Source organism: Lepidochelys kempii, chromosome 1 (assembly GCF_965140265.1).
Source record: "Lepidochelys kempii isolate rLepKem1 chromosome 1, rLepKem1.hap2, whole genome shotgun sequence".
Taxonomy (NCBI): domain Eukaryota; kingdom Metazoa; phylum Chordata; order Testudines; family Cheloniidae; genus Lepidochelys; species Lepidochelys kempii.
Window position 1 is genome coordinate 176997246 of NC_133256.1, and position 19719 is coordinate 177016964.

At 38.5% G+C, this 19719-nt stretch overlaps 1 protein-coding gene across 11 annotated transcripts in view; it reads left to right on the forward strand.

Annotated features, from left to right (window-relative positions):
• The window catches only part of ROBO2 (roundabout guidance receptor 2), a 639395-nt gene that overhangs the window by 45556 nt on the left and 574120 nt on the right, over positions 1–19719 (forward strand). For all 11 annotated transcript variants that reach the window (XM_073303863.1, XM_073303872.1, XM_073303897.1 and 8 more), the window contains exon 2: positions 14298–14624. In XM_073303863.1, the coding sequence (XP_073159964.1) occupies positions 14298–14624 (327 nt within the window). The remainder of the gene's footprint in view (positions 1–14297; positions 14625–19719) is intronic.

Here is a 19719-nt window from a genome sequence, read left to right on the forward strand (position 1 = left end):
CAGAGTAACAGCCGTGTTAGTCTGTATTCGCAAAAAGAAAAGGAGTACTTGTGGCACCTTAGAGACTAACCAATTTATTTGAGCATAAGCTTTCGTGAGCTACAGCTCACTTCATCGGATGCATACTGTGGAAAGTATAGAAGATCTTTTTATACACACAAAGCATAAAAAAATGGGTGTTTACCACTACAAAAGGTTTTCTCTCCCCCCACCCCAATCTCCTGCTGGTAATAGCTTATCTAAAGTGATCACTCTCCTTACAATGTGTATGATAATCAAGTTGGGCCATTTCCAGCACAAATCCAGGTTTTCTCCCCCCCACCCCCTCCCACACATCATGTGCCAGCAATGCCCCTCTGCCATGTACATTGGTCAAACTGGACAGTCTCTACGTAAAAGAATAAATGGACACAAATCAGATGTCAAGAATTATAACATTCATAAACCAGTCGGAGAACACTTCAATCTCTGTGGTCACGCGATTACAGACATGAAAGTTGCGATATTACAACAAAAAAACTTCAAAACCGGACTCCTGCGAGAGACTGTTGAATTGGAATTCATTTGCAAATTGGATACAATTAACTTAGGCTTGAATAGAGACTGGGAGTGGCTAAGCCATTATGCAAGATAACTTATTTCCCCTTGTTTTTTCCTACCCCCCCCCCAGACGTTCTTGTTAAACCCTGGATTTGTGCTGAAAATGGCCCACCTTGATTATCATATACGTTGTAAGGAGAGTGATCACTTTAGATAATCTATTACCAACAGGAAAGTGGGTTTGTGGGTGTGGGGGGGAGAAAACCTGGATTTGTGCTGGAAATGGCCCAACTTGATTATCATACACATTGTAAGGAGAGTGATCACTTTAGATAAACTATTACCAGCAGGAGAGTGGGGTGGGGGGAGAGAAAACCTTTTGTAGTGATAAACACCCATTTTTTCATGCTTTGTGTGTATAAAAAGATCTTCTATACTTTCCACAGTATGCATCCGATGAAGTGCGCTGTAGCTCACGAAAGCTTATGCTCAAATAAATTGGTTAGTCTCTAAGGTGCCACAAGTACTCCTTTTCTTTTTGCAAACCTTGAAATGAGTCTCTATTATTTTAAGCTCAAAAGCAAAAGTCTATCGGTAGGAAAGTTTTACCAACTAAATAAATGTGAGTTATGGAATTAGGTGAATAAAGATAAGTGTCTGTGATCTTCTTTTGATGAACCAAGTGTATAGTGTATGATTAATTTCTACACCATTCCCCAAACCAGACTACCCTACAATGATAACATAACAATTAGTTGTCAAGAGAAAACAGAGATCTGAGGTAACTTGAGGGTAAGAAATGAGGAAACAAAAGAAATCCTGTTTGAATTAATCTGGGTGAAATTCTGTTCAACCAAACAAAATTGATTCAATTTTTCTGTGCAGTACTGACGTGTATTAATAATAATATTTTTCATCTCCAAGGATATGAATGATTTATAGATAATCATATGCTTTGGGCTATTTATACCACTTTGCAGAGGTAGTGAAATTTGCACTGACTCCTGATTAGCATTGGCATGTGTGAGAAGTGGATGTGTGAACAACATGCAGCCGCTGTGGTGGAAACAGCAAATTTTAAAGACTAAAAGAAAAGGAGTACTAGTGGCACCTTAGAGACTAACCAATTTATTTGAGCATAAGCTTTTGTGAGCTACAGCTCACTTCATCGGATGCATACAGTGGAAAATACAGTGAGGAGATTTATATACACACAGAACATGAAAAAAATGGGTGTTATCATACACGTTGTAAGGAGAGTGATCATTTAAGATGAGCAATTACCAGCAGCAGAGTGGGGGCGGGGGAGGGAAGAAAACCTTTTGTAGTGATAGTCAAGGTGGGCCATTGCCAGCAGATAACAGGAATGTCTGAGGAGCCGTGGTTCGGGGGGGAATAAATATGGGGAAATAGTTTTACTTTGTGTAACGACACATCCACTCCCAGTCTCTATTCAAGCCTAAGTTAATTGTATTCAGTTTGCAAATTAATTCCAATTCAGCAGTCTCTCATTGGAGTATGTTTTTGAAGTTTTTTTGTTGTAATATTGCGACCTTTAGGTCTGTAATCGAGTGACCAGAGAGACTGATGTGTTCTCTGACTGGTTTTTGAATGTTATAATTCTTGACATCTGATTTGTGTCCATTTATTCTTTTACGTAGAGACTGTCCAGTTTGACCAATGTACATGGCAGAGGGGCATTGCTGGCACATGATGGCATATATCACATTGGTAGATGTGCAGGTGAACGATAGTGTGGCTGATGTGATTAGGCCCTGTGATGGTGTCCCCTGAATAGATATGTGGACTAAGTGTACTCTGCAAAAGTGTTTTAGAAAAGACTCTTAGTACAACAGGCTGGCTGCTTATATTACAACTGACAAATTATTCTTCCCACACTTACAATGAGGAGCAGGTCTGTGCGTTTACTAAGTATTTTTCCTATTAAAATTGGTTTATCGCACTAATAAGTCAAAATTTTGTATAACAGAATCTTAATAAAATCACTCTTTCCATAACATTTGGTAAATATTTTAATAGCAGATATAGATTTTTCTCTCCTGGAGATTTTTGAAGGACTGTTTTAACTTTTTCCCTCAGTCCTAAGGAAACTTCCAGTGCAGGAAAGGTGGCATGTCTTGTAGAAACAGTTTTCTGAGGAAAGTAGGGTGTGCTGTTCAATGGGTTAATTTTGCAGTAGGAAAAGCTGTCACAGACTTTGACACAGCTCACTCTCAGTGCCTTCCATGGAAACATATCAGAGTCCTTTCACTTTTGCCAAGATTTGCAAAAAAATTGCAAACTATAAAGCTTACAAATGTAATCTTCACTGTGACACTTCGTCTAGAGGAATGCATCTATGAGAATCAGGTAGCCTGATACCACTGTATCAGCTCACGCTCCAGTTGCATTTTTTCATTAGCTTGAATTTTCACACTATCTTTTGTTCCAACTAGCATGTGACTGACTGGATCTCTATATGGGATCTCTGCTATCTTTTAGCCAATTCTCTAGTTAAGAAGGTCGTGAAAACAACATATTTATTCATTATATCTAGGAGATGTGGATAATAAGTGTGGCTCATAAGTACTTTCTAAGTGGAATAATCAGCATAGGCATTTGAAAGTAGGATAGTGGGCAGTAACTGTGTGACTATCTTCCAATAAACTTATGTAAGGAGGCCTTTATTATACATTTGTATCTACAAATGTGTGTTTCTTTTTTCACACTAACACTGATCAGAAATAGGTGGCTAGTGTACAAAAAGTTGACAAAGTCAGGTAGGAAAAAGAGTAGCAGAGCTAAAGACGGCCTTGAAGGCAAGACTGAAAACTGTATTATGAAGTATTTTCTGTATATTTTGTTGATAGTTAAATTAATGTATTTTTTCTGTTTTTCTTTTAAACTGCTCAGTGCTTATAGTGAAATCAGCATCCTCCCTGGTGTATAATCTGTGCCTCCTTAAGAATTGCCATTATTCCAATAACCGTGAATGGTCTGGTGATTTGAGAAATAAAAATTTGCTATGAACTTAGCCTGCTTATATTACTGCTGTTCACGTATGACAACCTGCTGGTTTTGGGAAGTGCCTACCATCAAGTAGCAGGTTTAATGAATCAAATCAACTTTTGTCTGAAAGTAATAAAATCAAGACTGGAGGAGCATGAAGTGTGTGGGGGAGGATAGTGTGGGGGGGAGCAGTTTATTTCTGATGATTTTTTCCCCTCCGACTCAGAATAGTGGTAGTGTGAGATATAAGGCAAATTCATAAGTCTGCCTCTGGGCTATATACATTTGTTGTTTAGTGTGAGATAGCGTGGCTACTTAGTTTGTTTATAAAGTTCAGTGAGACTATTCTCAGTGGTAGAAGAGGACAGGAGAAGGAGTAATGGTCTCAAGTTGCAGTGGGGGAGGTTTAGGTTGGATATTAGGAAAAACTTTTTCACTAGGAGGGTGGTGAAACACTGGAATACGTTACCTAGCGAGGTGGTAGAATCTCCTTCCTTAGAAGTTTTTAAGGTCAGGCTTGACAAAGCCCTGGCTGGGATGATTTAATTGGGGATTGGCCCTGCTTTGAGCAGGGGGTTGGACTAGATGACCTCCTGAGGTCCCTTCCAACCCTGATATTCTATGATTCTATGATTCTATGAAAGCATCTTACACTTAATTGTACAGGAATGATTCATAAATGAGGGGGTTTTATTTATTTTACTTCTTTTTGTGTTTTTTATGGGAAATATGTTGCTTTTATACATGCAAGCAAATTATTTTGGTTTAATTGAAAGTCTTGCAAAACAATAATAGGTAGAAAGCAACACATTTTACTCGGTTCATATGCTAATTCTGGGGCAATGTAGTAGATTAGATAGAAATGTTTTCTAGGAGACACGTATGGATATCACTGCACCTCTACAACAAAGCTCATACAAAACACATTTGCTTTGATTCATCCAAGGGTTAGTGAAAAGATAATTTTCAAATTTAAATGAATATTGTGTCACTTTTCAAATATTAAGAGTAGTCAATACTCCAAGTAAGGTAGATAGATTACAGAATGTACATCTGCACATCCATATACTTACACCATCCCTTGCACAACAACCTGAAATGTTAGCCATTATATTCCTCATTACCATCATCTTCCTTATCATCACCAGTGGCCATCATTTGGGCCCCTTCCAAAGGCTACATCTCTTTCTCTTCTACCCTCACAAGCTGGGATGCAACTTTTATAATATGTTACGCTGACACCCTTATATCTAATGCATATTCAGTACGGGTTTTCCCCTTTTTCTTACTTGTTTTTCCTTACCCTACTAATGTTGAGGTGTCCTTCTTCTATAGGATACTATATTGATATGTGTAACTACCATTTCAGCTCATGATCATATCTGTCACCCCTTGCTTAAGCGGATTTGTGGTTATTACTTTCATGTGCCTTGTGGTAGCACTTACTGAAATATTCTATCTCCTACCATTGAGCAAGCTCTTCTTAATTCCTAAGATTTAAAGGTAACCGTTGATCTATGTCAAGGGTTATGACACTTATGCTAACTTATGCTTCAGCTAATGTCTTACAGGATACTGTAGGTTTCTTGTGTAACAGATGAATATAATGAAGGCAACACAATGAATACAATAAAGGCAAGCCTACGGGCTACATCGTAGGCTATTCTGTGGGTACAGGTTGAAGGATGAGTGCCTTCAGCCACTTGAAAAGTGCACCAATAGTCTACTAATGCATATTCTGGAGTGACTTACTGCTATGGGAGTATGGCTTATTGATTTTACATTTAAATGTTTTTTAACTTCTAAAAATCCAGTTTTATGGGGATTTAGGTAATGTGTCCTTACATTATGGAAAAAAGGTCCTATAATAGTAATGAGAAAACAATAGGAAAGAGATTACAAATAAATGTATACTACTACTTTGACTCTATTTGTTTGATTTATTATTTCTCTTTACCTTTTTTAGTTTAGGAAATTTATTACATCCACTCCCATTTGTATCTAGGTATAAAAGTAAGAGCCACCATTTGCAGACATGTAGTTGTGGGAGTGCTGCCTCTGTACATCTGGCAGCTAAGGACAGCATTTTGCCTCTTTGAGATAGAGACTGTCCTGTGGCAGCTTGACATCACCTCCAGCACAGGGCTGTGCCTGATTGAGGGCCTATTGTAGTCCTTAAGAACATAAGAATGGCCATACTGGCTCAGACCAAAGGTCCATCAGCCCAGTATCCTGTCTACCAACAGTGGCCAATGCCAGGTGCCCCAGGGGGAGTGAACCTAACAGGTAATGATCAAGTGATCTCTCTTCTGCCATCTATCTCTACCCTCTGACAAACAGAGGCTAGGGACACCATTCCTTACCCATCCTGGCTAATAGCCATTTATGGACTTAACCTCCATGAATTTATCCAGTTCTCTTTTAAACCCTGTTCTAGTCCTAGCCTTCACAACCTCCTCAGGCAAGGAGTTCCACAGGTTGACTGTGCGCTGAGTGAAGAAGAACTTCCTTTTATTTGTTTTAAATCTGCTGCCCATTAATTTCATTTGGTAGCCCCTATTTCTTATATTATGGGAACAAGTAAATTACTTTTCCTTGTTCACTTTCTCCATACCACTCATGATTTTATATACCTCTATCATATCTCCCCTTAGTCTCCTCTTTTCCAAGCTGAAAAGTCCTAGCCTCTTTAATCTCTCCTCATATGGGACCCATTCCAAACCGCTTATCATTTTCTGAACCTTTTCTAATGCCAGTATATCTTTTTGGAGATGAGGGGACTACATCTGTACGCAATATTCAAGATGTGGGCATACCATGGATTTATATAAAGGCAATAAGATATTCTCCATCTTATTTTCTATCCCTTTTTTAATGATTTCTAACATCCCATTTGCTTTTTTGACTGCCGCTGCACACTGCATGGGCATCTTCAGAGAACTATCCACGATTACTCCAAGATCTTTCTCCTGATTAGTTGTAGCTAAATTATCCCCCATCATATTATATGTGTAATTGGGTTTTTTCCCCCAATGTGCATTACTTTACATTTATCCACATTAAATTTCATTTGTCATTTTGTTGCCCAATCACTTAGTTTTGTGAGATCTTTTTGAAGTTCTTCACAGTCTGCTTTGATCTTAACTATCTTGAGCAATTTAGTATCATTTGCAAACTTTGCCTTCTCGCTGTTTACCCCTTTCTCCAGATCATTTATGAATAAGTTGAGTAGGATTGGTCCTAGGACTGACCCTTGGGGAACACCACTAGTTACCCCTCTCCATTCTGAAACTTTGCCATTTATTCCTACCCTGGAGTTCAACTGAAGTTATTAGTAACCATAGAAGAAGTTATTAACACAAAGGTAGATACAAATGGATGTGAATTGATTACTCATGCAGTTAAGTGACAGCTTATCATAAATCCACCAATTATTATTGCAAGAACGACAGTGTTTACCATTAGTCATCTTTTAACAAGTCAACATTTAGTGATAGTTAGCAGACTATGGAATCTGTATAGAGAAGCCTAGTGGTACACTATCTCAGATATCACAAGATGATTACTTGACGAATGTTGACTTTTTTTTTTTAAACGAAGACCACTATATTCACAAGTAGATATGTGAGTGTGAGGGATCTATCTGGCCCTCTCTGTGTCTCCTTGCCCCCTCCTCCCCCCAACAACACGCATCAGTACTCTGACACCCCCCTTGCCGAGGAAAAGTCCATTCAGTTTTGGGTACCAAAAAGACTTCATCCTCTAGGGGCCTAGAAAGGCCAGGAAAAGATACTAACCAATCAGGAGCCAGCAGAGAAGTTAAGAAGGTTTGTCTGCTCCATCCCAAGAAGGGGTGTGCTGGGTGGAGCTCTGCATTCTAGGTCTAGGTCAGACCTTAGACCTTAATCCATCCCATGCTTTGCTGCACATTGGGCTACCCACATTTGCCATCCTTGCCTGTCAACTGCCCTTTTCTCTAAATCTTCCCATTTCATGTTGAGGTACTTGATGTAGTTCAGAACCGTTCATTTCCATGTTATTCACAGTCTTCCTCTCTTTCTTCTTGCATTTTCTGGCTTCCATTCAAGGGCAGTATTTGGTAAGCATTTTTTTCCATTCTCAGCACGTGTCCCAGCCACTGATGTCTTCTTTTGTAGATTATTTGTGGAAGTGTACCTTGTCCAGTAATTTTTCTGACTTCTTCATTTTTCTTCCTATCTCTAGGAAGGGCGGGAGGGATAGGTTAGTGGGTTGAGCATTGGCCTGCTAAACCCAGGTTGTGAGTTCAATCCTTTAGGGGGCCATTTAGGGATCTGGGGCAAAAAAAATTGGGGATTGTGCCTGCTTTGAGCAGGGGGTTGGACTAGATGATCTCCTGAGATCCCTTCCAACTCTGATAGTCTATGAGTCTATATGTTATTCCCAATATTTGTCTCAGACATTTGTGATGAAATGCATCCAGCTTTTGCATATATTTCTTGGTAAATTGCCATGTCTCTCTGCTATATGTTGAGATGGCAATAACAATTGCTTTGTACGCATTCAGTTTTGTCTTGAGGGAGATGTTTTTGAGTCTTCCAAATGCAGCGTTTTCCTTCCTGATTCATCATTTTATTTCCTTGGAACTAGTACCGACTTGGCTGATGGTACTTCCAAGATATGTAAAATTGCCCACTTTCTCCAGTTCTCTTCTTCAGTTTTGATTTCTGTCCCTATAGTCTCCATTAACATGACTTTACATATTTTTGCATTGTATCTCAAACCTATCTTTGTTTGTTACCAGTGTTTAAATGTCATTACCAAGTGGTTACTTTTTGAGTTCGTAAGTTTAAAGCTAGATTATGAGTTTACCTCAGTGCACCGGTTGCCTTGCTCTGAGTGGCATTTTTAAAAATCTGAAATGTAAAGTAAATCCCTCATAAATGTGGTCCATAGCCAGTTAGATATTAGAAAGATGGTAAATATTCTTTCCTTATGTTAGGAGTTTCTCCTATTATCTGTTTCCTTTAACTCAATGCTGTCTCTTAAATTGAAAGTGTGTGCTTTAAAAAAGCTTAGCAAACTTAATATTTTGCACTTATTTCAACTGGGGACATTCAACTGGGGACAACAAAGTACAGATCTTCTTAATTTATTAATTTAAAGTGGCATGTTACTATGTGGTATAAGTGAAGTGAATTAATACTATTTTATTAGTGGCCCCTTGCAGGCCACCTTATTTTCAACAGTGATTCCTTTGTTAGAAGAATGCTAGTTGACAGTAGTGATAGTTGTTCAGGGAGGAGTGACAGCCTTGAAAACTCATTTAAATCAATAGTGAAAAGTGAGGGACAGATCCTCACTGGTGTAAATTGCAAAACCTCCATTGATTTCAATTAAGCTATCGCAATTTAGGATCTGCCCCAAATACGTATTTTGTGAAAGAACCTGAATTGTCCCTGGTAGCTTACTTTTGATGTCACTGGTAGCTCTCCTGCACTTATTGCCCCCAGTGCCTGCCCCAACACAGTATAGAAGTTATTTGAAAGGCAACACTGCCCCATGGTACTCTAATATAAATTGTTGTAGCTCTATTGGCTTCTATGTGCCCTTGTGCAAAAATGATGGTGCCCTCAACAACATTAAGGCAGAATAACTTTCCAAATGGATGGTGTGATGTGCTGATCTCTAGATATGAGGACGAATAAGGTCATTATGAAGGTTTTGTGTGAGACTGTGAGTTAGATGAATTTGGGGCATGTGTTGTTGTTTGTTACATGTTGGAGCTGCAAGCAACTGCCTAGTGGAATTTTAGACTATGTTATCAACAGTGTTGTAGGTGATGTGAAGGTGGCAAGAAACAGTGGAGTCTTTTCTCTCAACTTCTTGTTTTCATACTTTCACAGTTTTTTGATGTATAGGTTGATCCTGATGCAACGTTAAACAAAAACTCTGCATGGTGGTAGTTATGTTCATTTAGTAAAGTGTTGCATCAGGTATCTATTATTATGTCATGATGCTTATGGTCCAAGGCATCATTGTTCCTTAATTCAACATTGTTGTTGTGTACTTTCTTCAGAGTTTTTATGTGATGTTAATAACTTCTGAATTATGTTCAGTAAACAACTTGTTACACATCCCACCCCAGGGGTAACAACAAAGCATTAGCCTAAGGTAGCAAAGGATTAGCCTAGGGCCAAGGGCAGCGCTCATGTTGTTTTTCTCCTTTCAGTTAATGGATTTGGAAGTGCTTTTTCTGCAATTTCGTGTTGTGATTCTCTGATGGGTACAGCTCCTGAGTGCTTGGTTTGTCCTGTTCACTTAATAGTATGATCCTATGCTGTGTATTACAGGTTTCTAAGATCATAATATATACCATGGTCACATGCCTACATACTCAAACACAAGAAGCAGCTGGTGTCTGTACCCATCCCAAACGGAATCCCGAGTTCTTATGTCTCTGGGCCCCTCTCTTTTGTATCAGCCTGCTCCCTAGAGCAAAGCTCTGCTGGGTCCTGGCCCTCCTGTCAGTGAGGAGTCAGATCTGCAAATCAATCAGCATTTATCCTTAATTTGTCACTTCTTGCAAGGGTCTTGACTGATTCTAAGTTCCTCGAGTCTTCTGGGAAATTTTCCTATCCGCCAGACTGATCCTGTGGCTTCACTTCAGTGGAGTGTGACATGATTTCTCTTTATAATTTTTGTCATTCCTAATACGATTTTTCAGGAGCAAAATATTGTATATCAGTAATGATCTTTTTAGATTGTATGCTGTTCAGGACGAGGGCCATGACTTCCTCTAGATTTCAGTAGTCCCCAACGTATTTTGTCTGCCACTGCAATGAAAATAATAATAATGGAAGATACTGTGACAGCCTTAGGAGTCTTTTTAAAATAGTACTAGCCCCTTTAAAGCTAGGAAATGAAGAGGTGACGCTGAAAAGTTATCTGCCATGTTGGTTACCCTTCTGGGTATATATGAAACTGTAATTCTGAAGCCCCCTAATAAATGATAATATGCTAATGCACAACAGATCAGATTACTGTAGGCACAGTAGAGCCATTACAATATACTGTTTAAATATATATTTAGAGGCTTTTTACCTGCCCACTTTTTCCCAGCTAAAACTTACAGGCTTCTTTGGAGTAGCCATCATGGTCCATTGTATACATTCATATTGTCAAAAAGAAAAGGAGTACTTGTGGCACCTTAGAGACTAACCAATTTATTTGAGCATGAGCTTTCGTGAGCTATGAGCTGTAGCTCACGAAAGCTCATGCTCAAATAAATTGGTTAGTCTCTAAGGTGCCACAAGTACTCCTTTTCTTTTTGCGAATACAGACTAACACGGCTGTTCCTCTGAAACCATTCATATTGTCGTGGCTTTCTGCAAAGGTGTGTTTTGACTCAGTAGAGTGTAACAGCTAAATTGGAATCGTTGCAGTCCCTCATGGCAATGCGTATTTAGGGACTGTTAAATCCAGGGGTAATTCAGCTTTGCACGCATGCATGCAAAGTCCATGTGGTGGAAATCCTTTGAGGAAAAAACTAATGAAAATGGTGCTGCATGGGTAGTGCAGTTCACAAAGTAAACTGCCTTCCTCAGTGAAACAACTTGTGCTCTTACATAGATATGGGGCAGAAATAAAATCCATCATCTCTCTCTCTTCTGTTCCCCCCTCAAAAAAGTACCCCAAGTGACTCTGTATGCATTAAAGTACTAGTGAAGGCCATTGACAGACCTTTTAACATTCATCATTTTAATATTTGCCAGAGAAAGCAGACAATAGTCATTTTTTTATAAAATCAGTAATATTCAGAATAGCTGCTCCTGTTCAGATCACAATTTATGCCACTTTAAAATAATAAATGAGTGACAATGAGTATGGTGCTCTTTTTCCTGAAAGTGAAATGACTCTCAGCACTGGACAGATCCAGGTAACATTATGGTCCAGGAAGAACTGTACAAGCTTCCCCACACCAGTCTGCCTATGCACCCCACAGCCGTGACTGACAATACTTGTGTTGCCGAATTCCTGGATCTTTCTTCACCAGAGGCTACTTTATCAGGCCAGAATGAGATAAACAGTATGTTAATTTTGCATCAGTGTAGAAGAGTACTGAAGTATCGTGCATATGTCTTATTATGACCCTAAGGAAGGATTTGAAGTCAGCCTCATGAGGTGAAAGGTGGGAACAAATGCAAACCCCGCTGAAACCAAAGGAAGACTCCAAGAGGGGTCGAATCAGGCCTTTAATCCTTTGCTCCACTTTTCCCCCAATTTTGTAATCCTTTGCAAGCATTTGTGTATCAAAACCACCGTGTATTTTGGTACGTAGAGCTGGTCAATTTTTTTTTTAATTTTCATTAAAAATATTGTCAACAATTTGAGCTTTTAAAATATTTTCACCTGAGTTGGTTGAAAAAAAATTCATCAAAAATTCAGAAATACCCAAAATATTGACTAGTTGTAATGGCAATATTGGAAGTCCCCAGCGAACACAGAATTAGTACTGGAAAAACAAGAATTGTTCAGGGATATTTAAGAAATATGTTAAAAAGTTGTATGGTGTGTATTATACCGGCCTTTTGCCAATGTTCTTCTTCTATTTGTCAGTCTGGCATACTGATATATATGAAATTCATGCTTTTTATTTTAGTGAATATTGCTAATGCTTTGCATTCCTGTCTTGGCAGAGAATAATGATGCTTTCTCATTACAAATTCTCCAGCTAAATTTTAAATGAAATAAGGAACATATCTTTTCTTAACATACTCTGGCCATATCATTCACAATCTCTTTTTGGGCTTTGCAATGATGAACAGATAACCAGATAATTTTACTGTATTGGTTAAAAAAGGTGCTGTAGCTACTAAAAGAGCTCAGATTTGCAGCATTGGTATAACACATTATTGCTATGCATCTGATGAAGTGAGCTGTAGCTCACGAAAGCTTATGCTCAAATAAATTGGTTAGTCTCTAACGTGCCAAAAGTCCTCCTTTTCTTTTTGCGGATACAGACTAACACGGCTGCTACTCTGAAATCTGTCATTATTTCTAGGGCAAGCCTCAGTTTAATGATCCAGATGACAGTAAAACAGAATTCCAAAGGTGGACAAACTTTGTGATATGTGAAATGTAACCTTATTTCTCAGAACCTTGGGGGCAAATGAGGCATAGAAGATATTTTCAAATGTATACTCTCTGAAACATAGTGATGTTAAATCTTTTTCCTAACTACTAATGCACTGTAGAATCCTCAGTCTGAAAGTTGAAGCATGTAAGTTTCATGGATCTGCTGAAGGTGACATTACTTGAGTCTAAGAAGTTCTGTGCAATGACATTAGATTGACAGCTCCATTGCAAGCATTTTTAGCATTTTGTACTAGCTAAAGGTAATTTGTGCTGGTAATTAGGAAGATTGGTTTCCTTTTTATGAGAGGGGATTTGGAGAAAAATTAGGGCCCTTTTTCAGAAGAGGACTTGTTTGCCAATTTACTGTAGATTCTAACTGAAACTGTAGGAAGGAAGTATGTACCTAATAGTTAGAGCAGGATACTAGAAGTCCTGGGTTCTAGAAACGTCTCTGCCAATTATTTTGTTGAGTATTCTCGTCTGTAACCTGGTACACATCTCACTTACTAATAGGTGTGATGAGAGTCTCAGCCAACTGATGTATGAACTAAAAAGGAGTTATACAAATACAATGCACAACTGACAGATGGAAGTGTTTTTGTAGCGTATAGATTTCAGGGATGGCTTTTATTTTTGCACCGCAGCAACCCCTTGGTAGAGATTTCAGGGGGAAATAAAAAGGGTAGAATGAGCCACTGAAGTGTCTAAAGGTATATCACTGTCATACAGCATTCCTATGGTAAATTCACAAACTATCCTGGGAAAGAGCTTGCGAGCAGGGAGGAGGTCAAGGAGGAAAAAAAGCAGAAGAGTTGTAAATTAAGAAGGTAGTAGAAAAAAAAACAATGGAAAGGGATGTGGAATCTCCCGTCATAGAGAACAGTGTCAGAAATGTCTTTTTAAGCTGTTTCTTTTTTATTCTTATAGATTAATTGGGAATTTCTAAAGCTCATAGCTGAGGGTTTGTTTTTTTTTTTGTAATGTAAATAAGGAGCATGTATGAGTCAGTACTTTTTGAAACCTCAAATCCTCCCAACTATGGCAATAAAAATGAGCAAAGGAAGGGACAGCTGTCATATTTCAGCCTTTGTTCTTTCCACACTCTAGTTGTTTGTGTGATAGGGGTACAAAACATAGTCACACATCTGTAGAGACATATTAACCAATAGGTCTTGAGGCCCAGGCACAAAATGCAGTGATTTTGGATGTGCACATCTCTTGATTCAGGCAGGTGAAAGAGCAAGAGAGCAACAGCTGTGAGTGCAGTCTGGGAGGGCATTGGTATCCAGAGGTATGTGTTGTTCAGAAAGATTACTGGACGCACGGGCGAGTGTGTGTTACAGGTCCCCCTCTGTGCCCCATTTGCAGAATATATGATTGTGTTACAATCTCAAAGCCTTGTCTAAAATCTCTACAAAGCCTTGGCTTCAGCTGAAGCAGCTCATGAGTTTTAGCTCTGGAGGTCCCTAGTTCAATGTTTAGTGTGTCAGCCAAGATGGCTGCCATCACACATGCTCAAATGCTTGGAAACCCCTCTGCTGCATTAAGAGAGCCTAGCAGTGAGAACCCACCTATTAAGATGAAAAATTAAAAAAAAATAAACCTTTTTTCTCCCTGTCCTTTGTCTCCAGGATCCCGTCTTCGCCAGGAGGACTTTCCACCGCGGATTGTTGAGCATCCTTCAGATGTGATAGTCTCTAAGGGAGAACCAACAACTCTGAACTGTAAGGCTGAGGGAAGGCCAACTCCCACTATTGAATGGTACAAGGATGGAGAGCGAGTGGAGACTGACAAAGATGACCCCCGTTCCCACCGTATGCTGCTGCCCAGCGGATCTTTATTTTTCTTACGCATTGTACATGGACGCAGGAGCAAACCTGATGAAGGAAGTTATGTTTGTGTTGCGAGGAACTATCTTGGTGAAGCTGTGAGTCGCAATGCATCTCTGGAAGTAGCATGTAAGTAGTCCAAAATATGATCACCACCTTCTAAAATTCATGTAAAACTTTGTGGTTGTTTTGATGTTAACATATATCCCTCTCATGTAGTACCAAGTTAGCAGATGATAAATGTGGATAAGCATGTCATTTTACCTTTCACTATTACTCTTAGCCAAGCTGTTTCCACACACATCTATTCAGTCGCAATGACCATGCAAAATATATGATTTACATCGAGGTACTATTCTTGTCTGTGTATAATCATAATTGACAGTAGCATGGAGGAAGCCTATTCTCCCTTTAATGAGTAGTCTAATTTTGAAATTATGGGTAAAGTTGGTTATACTGAACCATAACATGAAAAATATCATTTAATATAAGGGTGCACTGTCTCTTTCTCCTTATTAGGTCATCTGTTACTTCTCCAGAAGTAGTCAGTTTCCAGTCTGGTAACTCATGTACTGTACTGTTGAAAGCCTCAATCCTTTCAGAGATCCCTTCTGCCAAAAACTCAGTGCAGGTCTCATTCATTATGTGACTGGCATGTGATAATTGTTAACCATTTCTCAATACATCTAGAACAGTCTTATTCCTATTGATCGGCTTTATGTAACAGTGAAGTCATCACAGATCTTTTAGAGAATTTGAAATTACTGAGAGTTCATGCATGAATGCTCTGCTTCCAAGTAAACAAGCTGAAACAAGGTCATTTTATTTGCATGTTAAAGAAGCTTGTCTTTCACAAAATGTTAAGTTGCTATGTGTTAACTGCCCCTAATTAATTATCTGGGTTAAAAGGAAACAGGGAAAGAAAAGTAAATTTCAGCATGCAAAATTAAATCAGCTAATGCTGGCTATGCATTTTTAAAAAATAGTTAAAAAGCAAAAAACACAATTCTTTTCTTAGACTTCTTTTTCACTACAGGGAGGCTGCAAGGCCCTGATTCAGCAAAGTCGTTAAACATGTGTTTAACTTAAGCCCCATTGACTTCTGTGGTAAGCACATACTTAAGCACTTAGGGTGAAGAGGGATGGACTTAAGCATGTACTTAAATGCCTTGCTGACCTGCGACCCAAGTGTTTTGCCTGCTTCTTTTTTTCTAGGTGGCTAACATTTTTAATCTTCCAATTTCCAACTCCCTCCATTGTCATACAGCCACCCTTGTATGAGGGTAAGAGCTACCTTCTCCATGGCTGATGTCAGTTATAGTCTTTGAATAAGGGAAGGCGTTCATATCTGAAACCACCAGAAGTAATTGAAGGATATTGGAAGAACTGCTGGTTCAGTTTCCTTAAAAGAATTTCTCCTGCTTCAACTGACTTTTGCGTATACAATGCTATATGTTAGTTAATCTTGACAGTTTTTCATTATCTTCATACATTACAGAAAGGACATTCCCTTGAACTAATGATCAGATGGTATGGGAGCTCAACAGTAGTGCAGGGTAGGCCAATGCATTACCTTTCATTTCATAGAACCTTCTTTCAAAGCTTTTTCAAATCATACGTGAAAGGTAGTTTATAGTTTTCATTCAAGTCCTCAGTGAAGACTTGTCCCCATCACAAAAGCATCACACAGTTTTGCACAGTTTAGGATTATAGGCATTTTTGGGCTGCAGAGAAGGAGAGCATGAGAAAGGTTGCAAAGCTGTTTGAAGAAACCTAAATTGTGTGTGTGTGTCCAGCCAACACTATTAGATTATTACTCTTCTGAGCACTTTATTCACATGCATGATTGTTAAGATCTCTGAGAGAGGTTATGTTGTCTTTCTTACAGGTATAAACATGATTGAAATTTTTGGCTTCTTAACTTGCAGATTTGCCTGGTACATGATGTTAAGATTAAAACATCTACTGTCTGGATATAGAGTAGAAAAACTGGTGCAGTTGCACCTTGAGTCATCAAAATGATTGGTTGCTTCAAAATAAAAGTATGCTTTTATTGCATCAAATCTTACTGATCTCTACTATAATGACTGCTGAGAGTCTCTAGTTACAAACTGTTTGGTCTCCTGAGTTACGATTTTAACCACTGCAGCTGGTGGCAGGTCATGCATGAACTAAAAGTCAGATAACAGAAGACTGCAAAAATAATAAGACCAGGTTTCATTGTAGATGGTGTTTTAGGGAAGGATCACAGAACATGAAATCTGAGAGCTGAAACCATAGCCAAACTTTCTGTAAAGGCATCGTGCAACTGACACCAGATTATCTTACTGTTTTTGTACCTTTGAAGTTTAACTGACTGAATTCTCCAATTAAACTCTTTGGGGATTAAAGGGAACATTCCTGGGCCATTTAAATTAAATGATGCTTTGTCTTTGCTTGAACTGAAACATGATGGTATGAGGGACTTCATAATGGATGGTAGAAAATTTTTAAACATGTTTGTTCATGATTTAAGGGCAAGATTCTGCCACACTTACTCACTTTGTGAATAGGATCTATTGATTTCACTGGACTATAGACTCAGTAAAATACATCCTTATTAACATTGTGACCTAGACATCTTTTATAGTTTAGGTAGCATTGCTTCAAAACAACATCGTTATGTTGGACACCTGTGTAAAAAGATTGTCACTTGATGCACCTGACTGGGATGCAGCTCTTACTGGAGACTGCAAAACTACTCAACTCTTCCCAGTTTACTGTGACAGTTCATGTATTTTCTCATTCAAATGTCTATTTTTTTTATTCTCATGGATATAGAATAAATTTCCAAATGATTTGTAGGCAACAGCCCCTTTAAGGCTTTACATCAAGCTTTGTGCATCATAACTGTTTATAGGTTGTTGGAGACTTTCTAAAAGTCGATCTCCATTATAGAAATGGCCTGTTGCTGATAACTGTTGTCATCAGTGGGTGCCCCCGCACTGCTCCAGTTGCTGAATTAAAAACAGTTTATCTGCTCGTGTAGCTGGGACACTACAGCACTGTTAAAAGAAAGCATGATAGGCCACATTCTGCCAGCTCTCACTCATGCTATCTGTAATGGCGTTGAAAACTGTCGTCTCTACACTACCAGTTAAACCTTTTTCAACACCAGATAAAGAGGAGCTAGTGGGGTCCTTTTGTGACAATCATTGAAATGGATCATTTTTCAAGGGTAGGTGGATCCTAATTGTAGCAAAAGGGAAACTGCTGCTTTTTACAGATCTAAAAATACTTGAATCTCTCTTCTATTTTGGTAATTAATCAATAGTGAATTATTTAAATATCTGTATTAAATTGTAAATTAAATTGCTTTAAAAATGTGAAGCTGAACAATCCCTTTCAGAAGGGGCACTTTGTAAATAAATATTTGTTTTTATTAGTGTCTCAAATTACTGTTAGGTAAACTGCTCATGCTAACTGGTTCATTCGTGTCTCCTTTTCCTACTGTTTTGTATGGGCACCTACCACAAAAACACCATGATCCTTGAACTTATTCATATTCCTTTGTTTAGTGGAAATCATTAGAACTACAAGGGGCCATGATTCAAGGAAGTATCCCTCTTTAGGAAAGAACTTAAAAACACATTTAAAGTTAAGCATGTGCTTAAATCCATTGCTGTATTGGGGCCTTTGGTTTCTGTCTTAGTTTTCCTAAAGAAAACTAAAAAAAAAAAAGTCTTACTCATAAAGATTTTCATTTGAAAGCGTAATTCATCATTGATGTGATGCATTTCAATCATGCTGACTGATGCTTGGGTTAGTATTTTAGTAAGAATTTCCTACTAACCAGAAAACTAATTCCAACATCATTGATCTGACATCTGTGTGGGAATTATGTGTGTGTGTTTTTTTTAATAGTTAAACCATTAATAGTAGGCACTGTGCTCTTAAACCAACAGCAAATAGTTGTTTTATTCAAAAGAGAAAAATGTGTTTATCTTGAGGTTGTATGTTTTAAATACCACAAATAGAATTTGTATGCAATATAGAGTTGGTATTAGAAGCATCATAAGTGTACTGCCCAAAATGTGCTTGGGAGCATTTTAAATAATCTGGTATAAATGGTAGGGTTGAAGTAATCTGTCTTTTGTGAAATGCCTTCCGTACTTTTTAAATGCTTTGAAAATAAAAGCACTTTTTTTCACAAAGCAAAACATTGACATGCCTGAAACTATGGTGTGGAGTTTTCCAGTGGGAATATTGGGAGACACATTGGCAGTAACTACTGTAGGTAGGATTTCAGTTTCAAGCACTAGGGCGCCACTTGTAAGGAACAGAAAGAGCATAAGGGGTCCTCACACTGACTCAGGCTGTCTCTGATCTAGCCTGAGTCAGTGGTAGTCCCCAGAGATAACAGCTGTAGCCCCAGGTGTTAAATATATGACAGCAGCTTGATCTATCGACCAGTGTAAGAGGGGGCTCTGGCCTAAATGAAAATTCATGAAAAATTGATGAAGTCCCCAGATTATTTTTTTCCTTTTTCAGTGTTGTGCCAATGCAGTGAGGAGAGATTAAATGAGGTGTTGAATGCTTTAGTGGCAAAGAGGTTGTGGTTCAAAGGTTAGGGGTCACAAATAAAAAGATCATCTTCCTCCCCCACCCTTTGCTTTCTTCTAAAACAAAACACAAGGGCTTCTCAGATTAGCCAGGCTTTATTTTGCCTTTGATATCAAAATGAAAAAAGGATAATTGTTCAAAAGCAGGGGTATTTTTCACTCGAAGGGAAGAAGTGTGGAGGTTGGGGCTGATACAAAAGAGTGAACAAACTCTGATTCATAATTCAATTGTAGAACCAGAAATAGATTGAATTCCACGACTGCAATATAAATTTTGGCCTCCATCTTTCAGGGTTTGTGCTTGAACTGAAGTCATTAGGAGAAAGAAAAGGTCTTGCATTATTTATAGGTCACAGATTGCTGCAATAGCAAGCTTTGGAACATTCTCAAAACACAATGGTCCTGTTTGCATTAAATCCAAAACTAAATTGATGCTTTATCTGTACGAGTAAGAGAGGTTACAGCAGTTGACCGAGATTAGCAAGAGGAGTCACAGGTGTTCTCCAAAGTGAGCCAAATCTTTTACACAAGAAATCTAATATTACAACATGTCTGTTTTATTTGTAAAATGTGGAGATTAAAAGATGAGAGGCATAAAATATTGACTAAACAATCATCCGTAT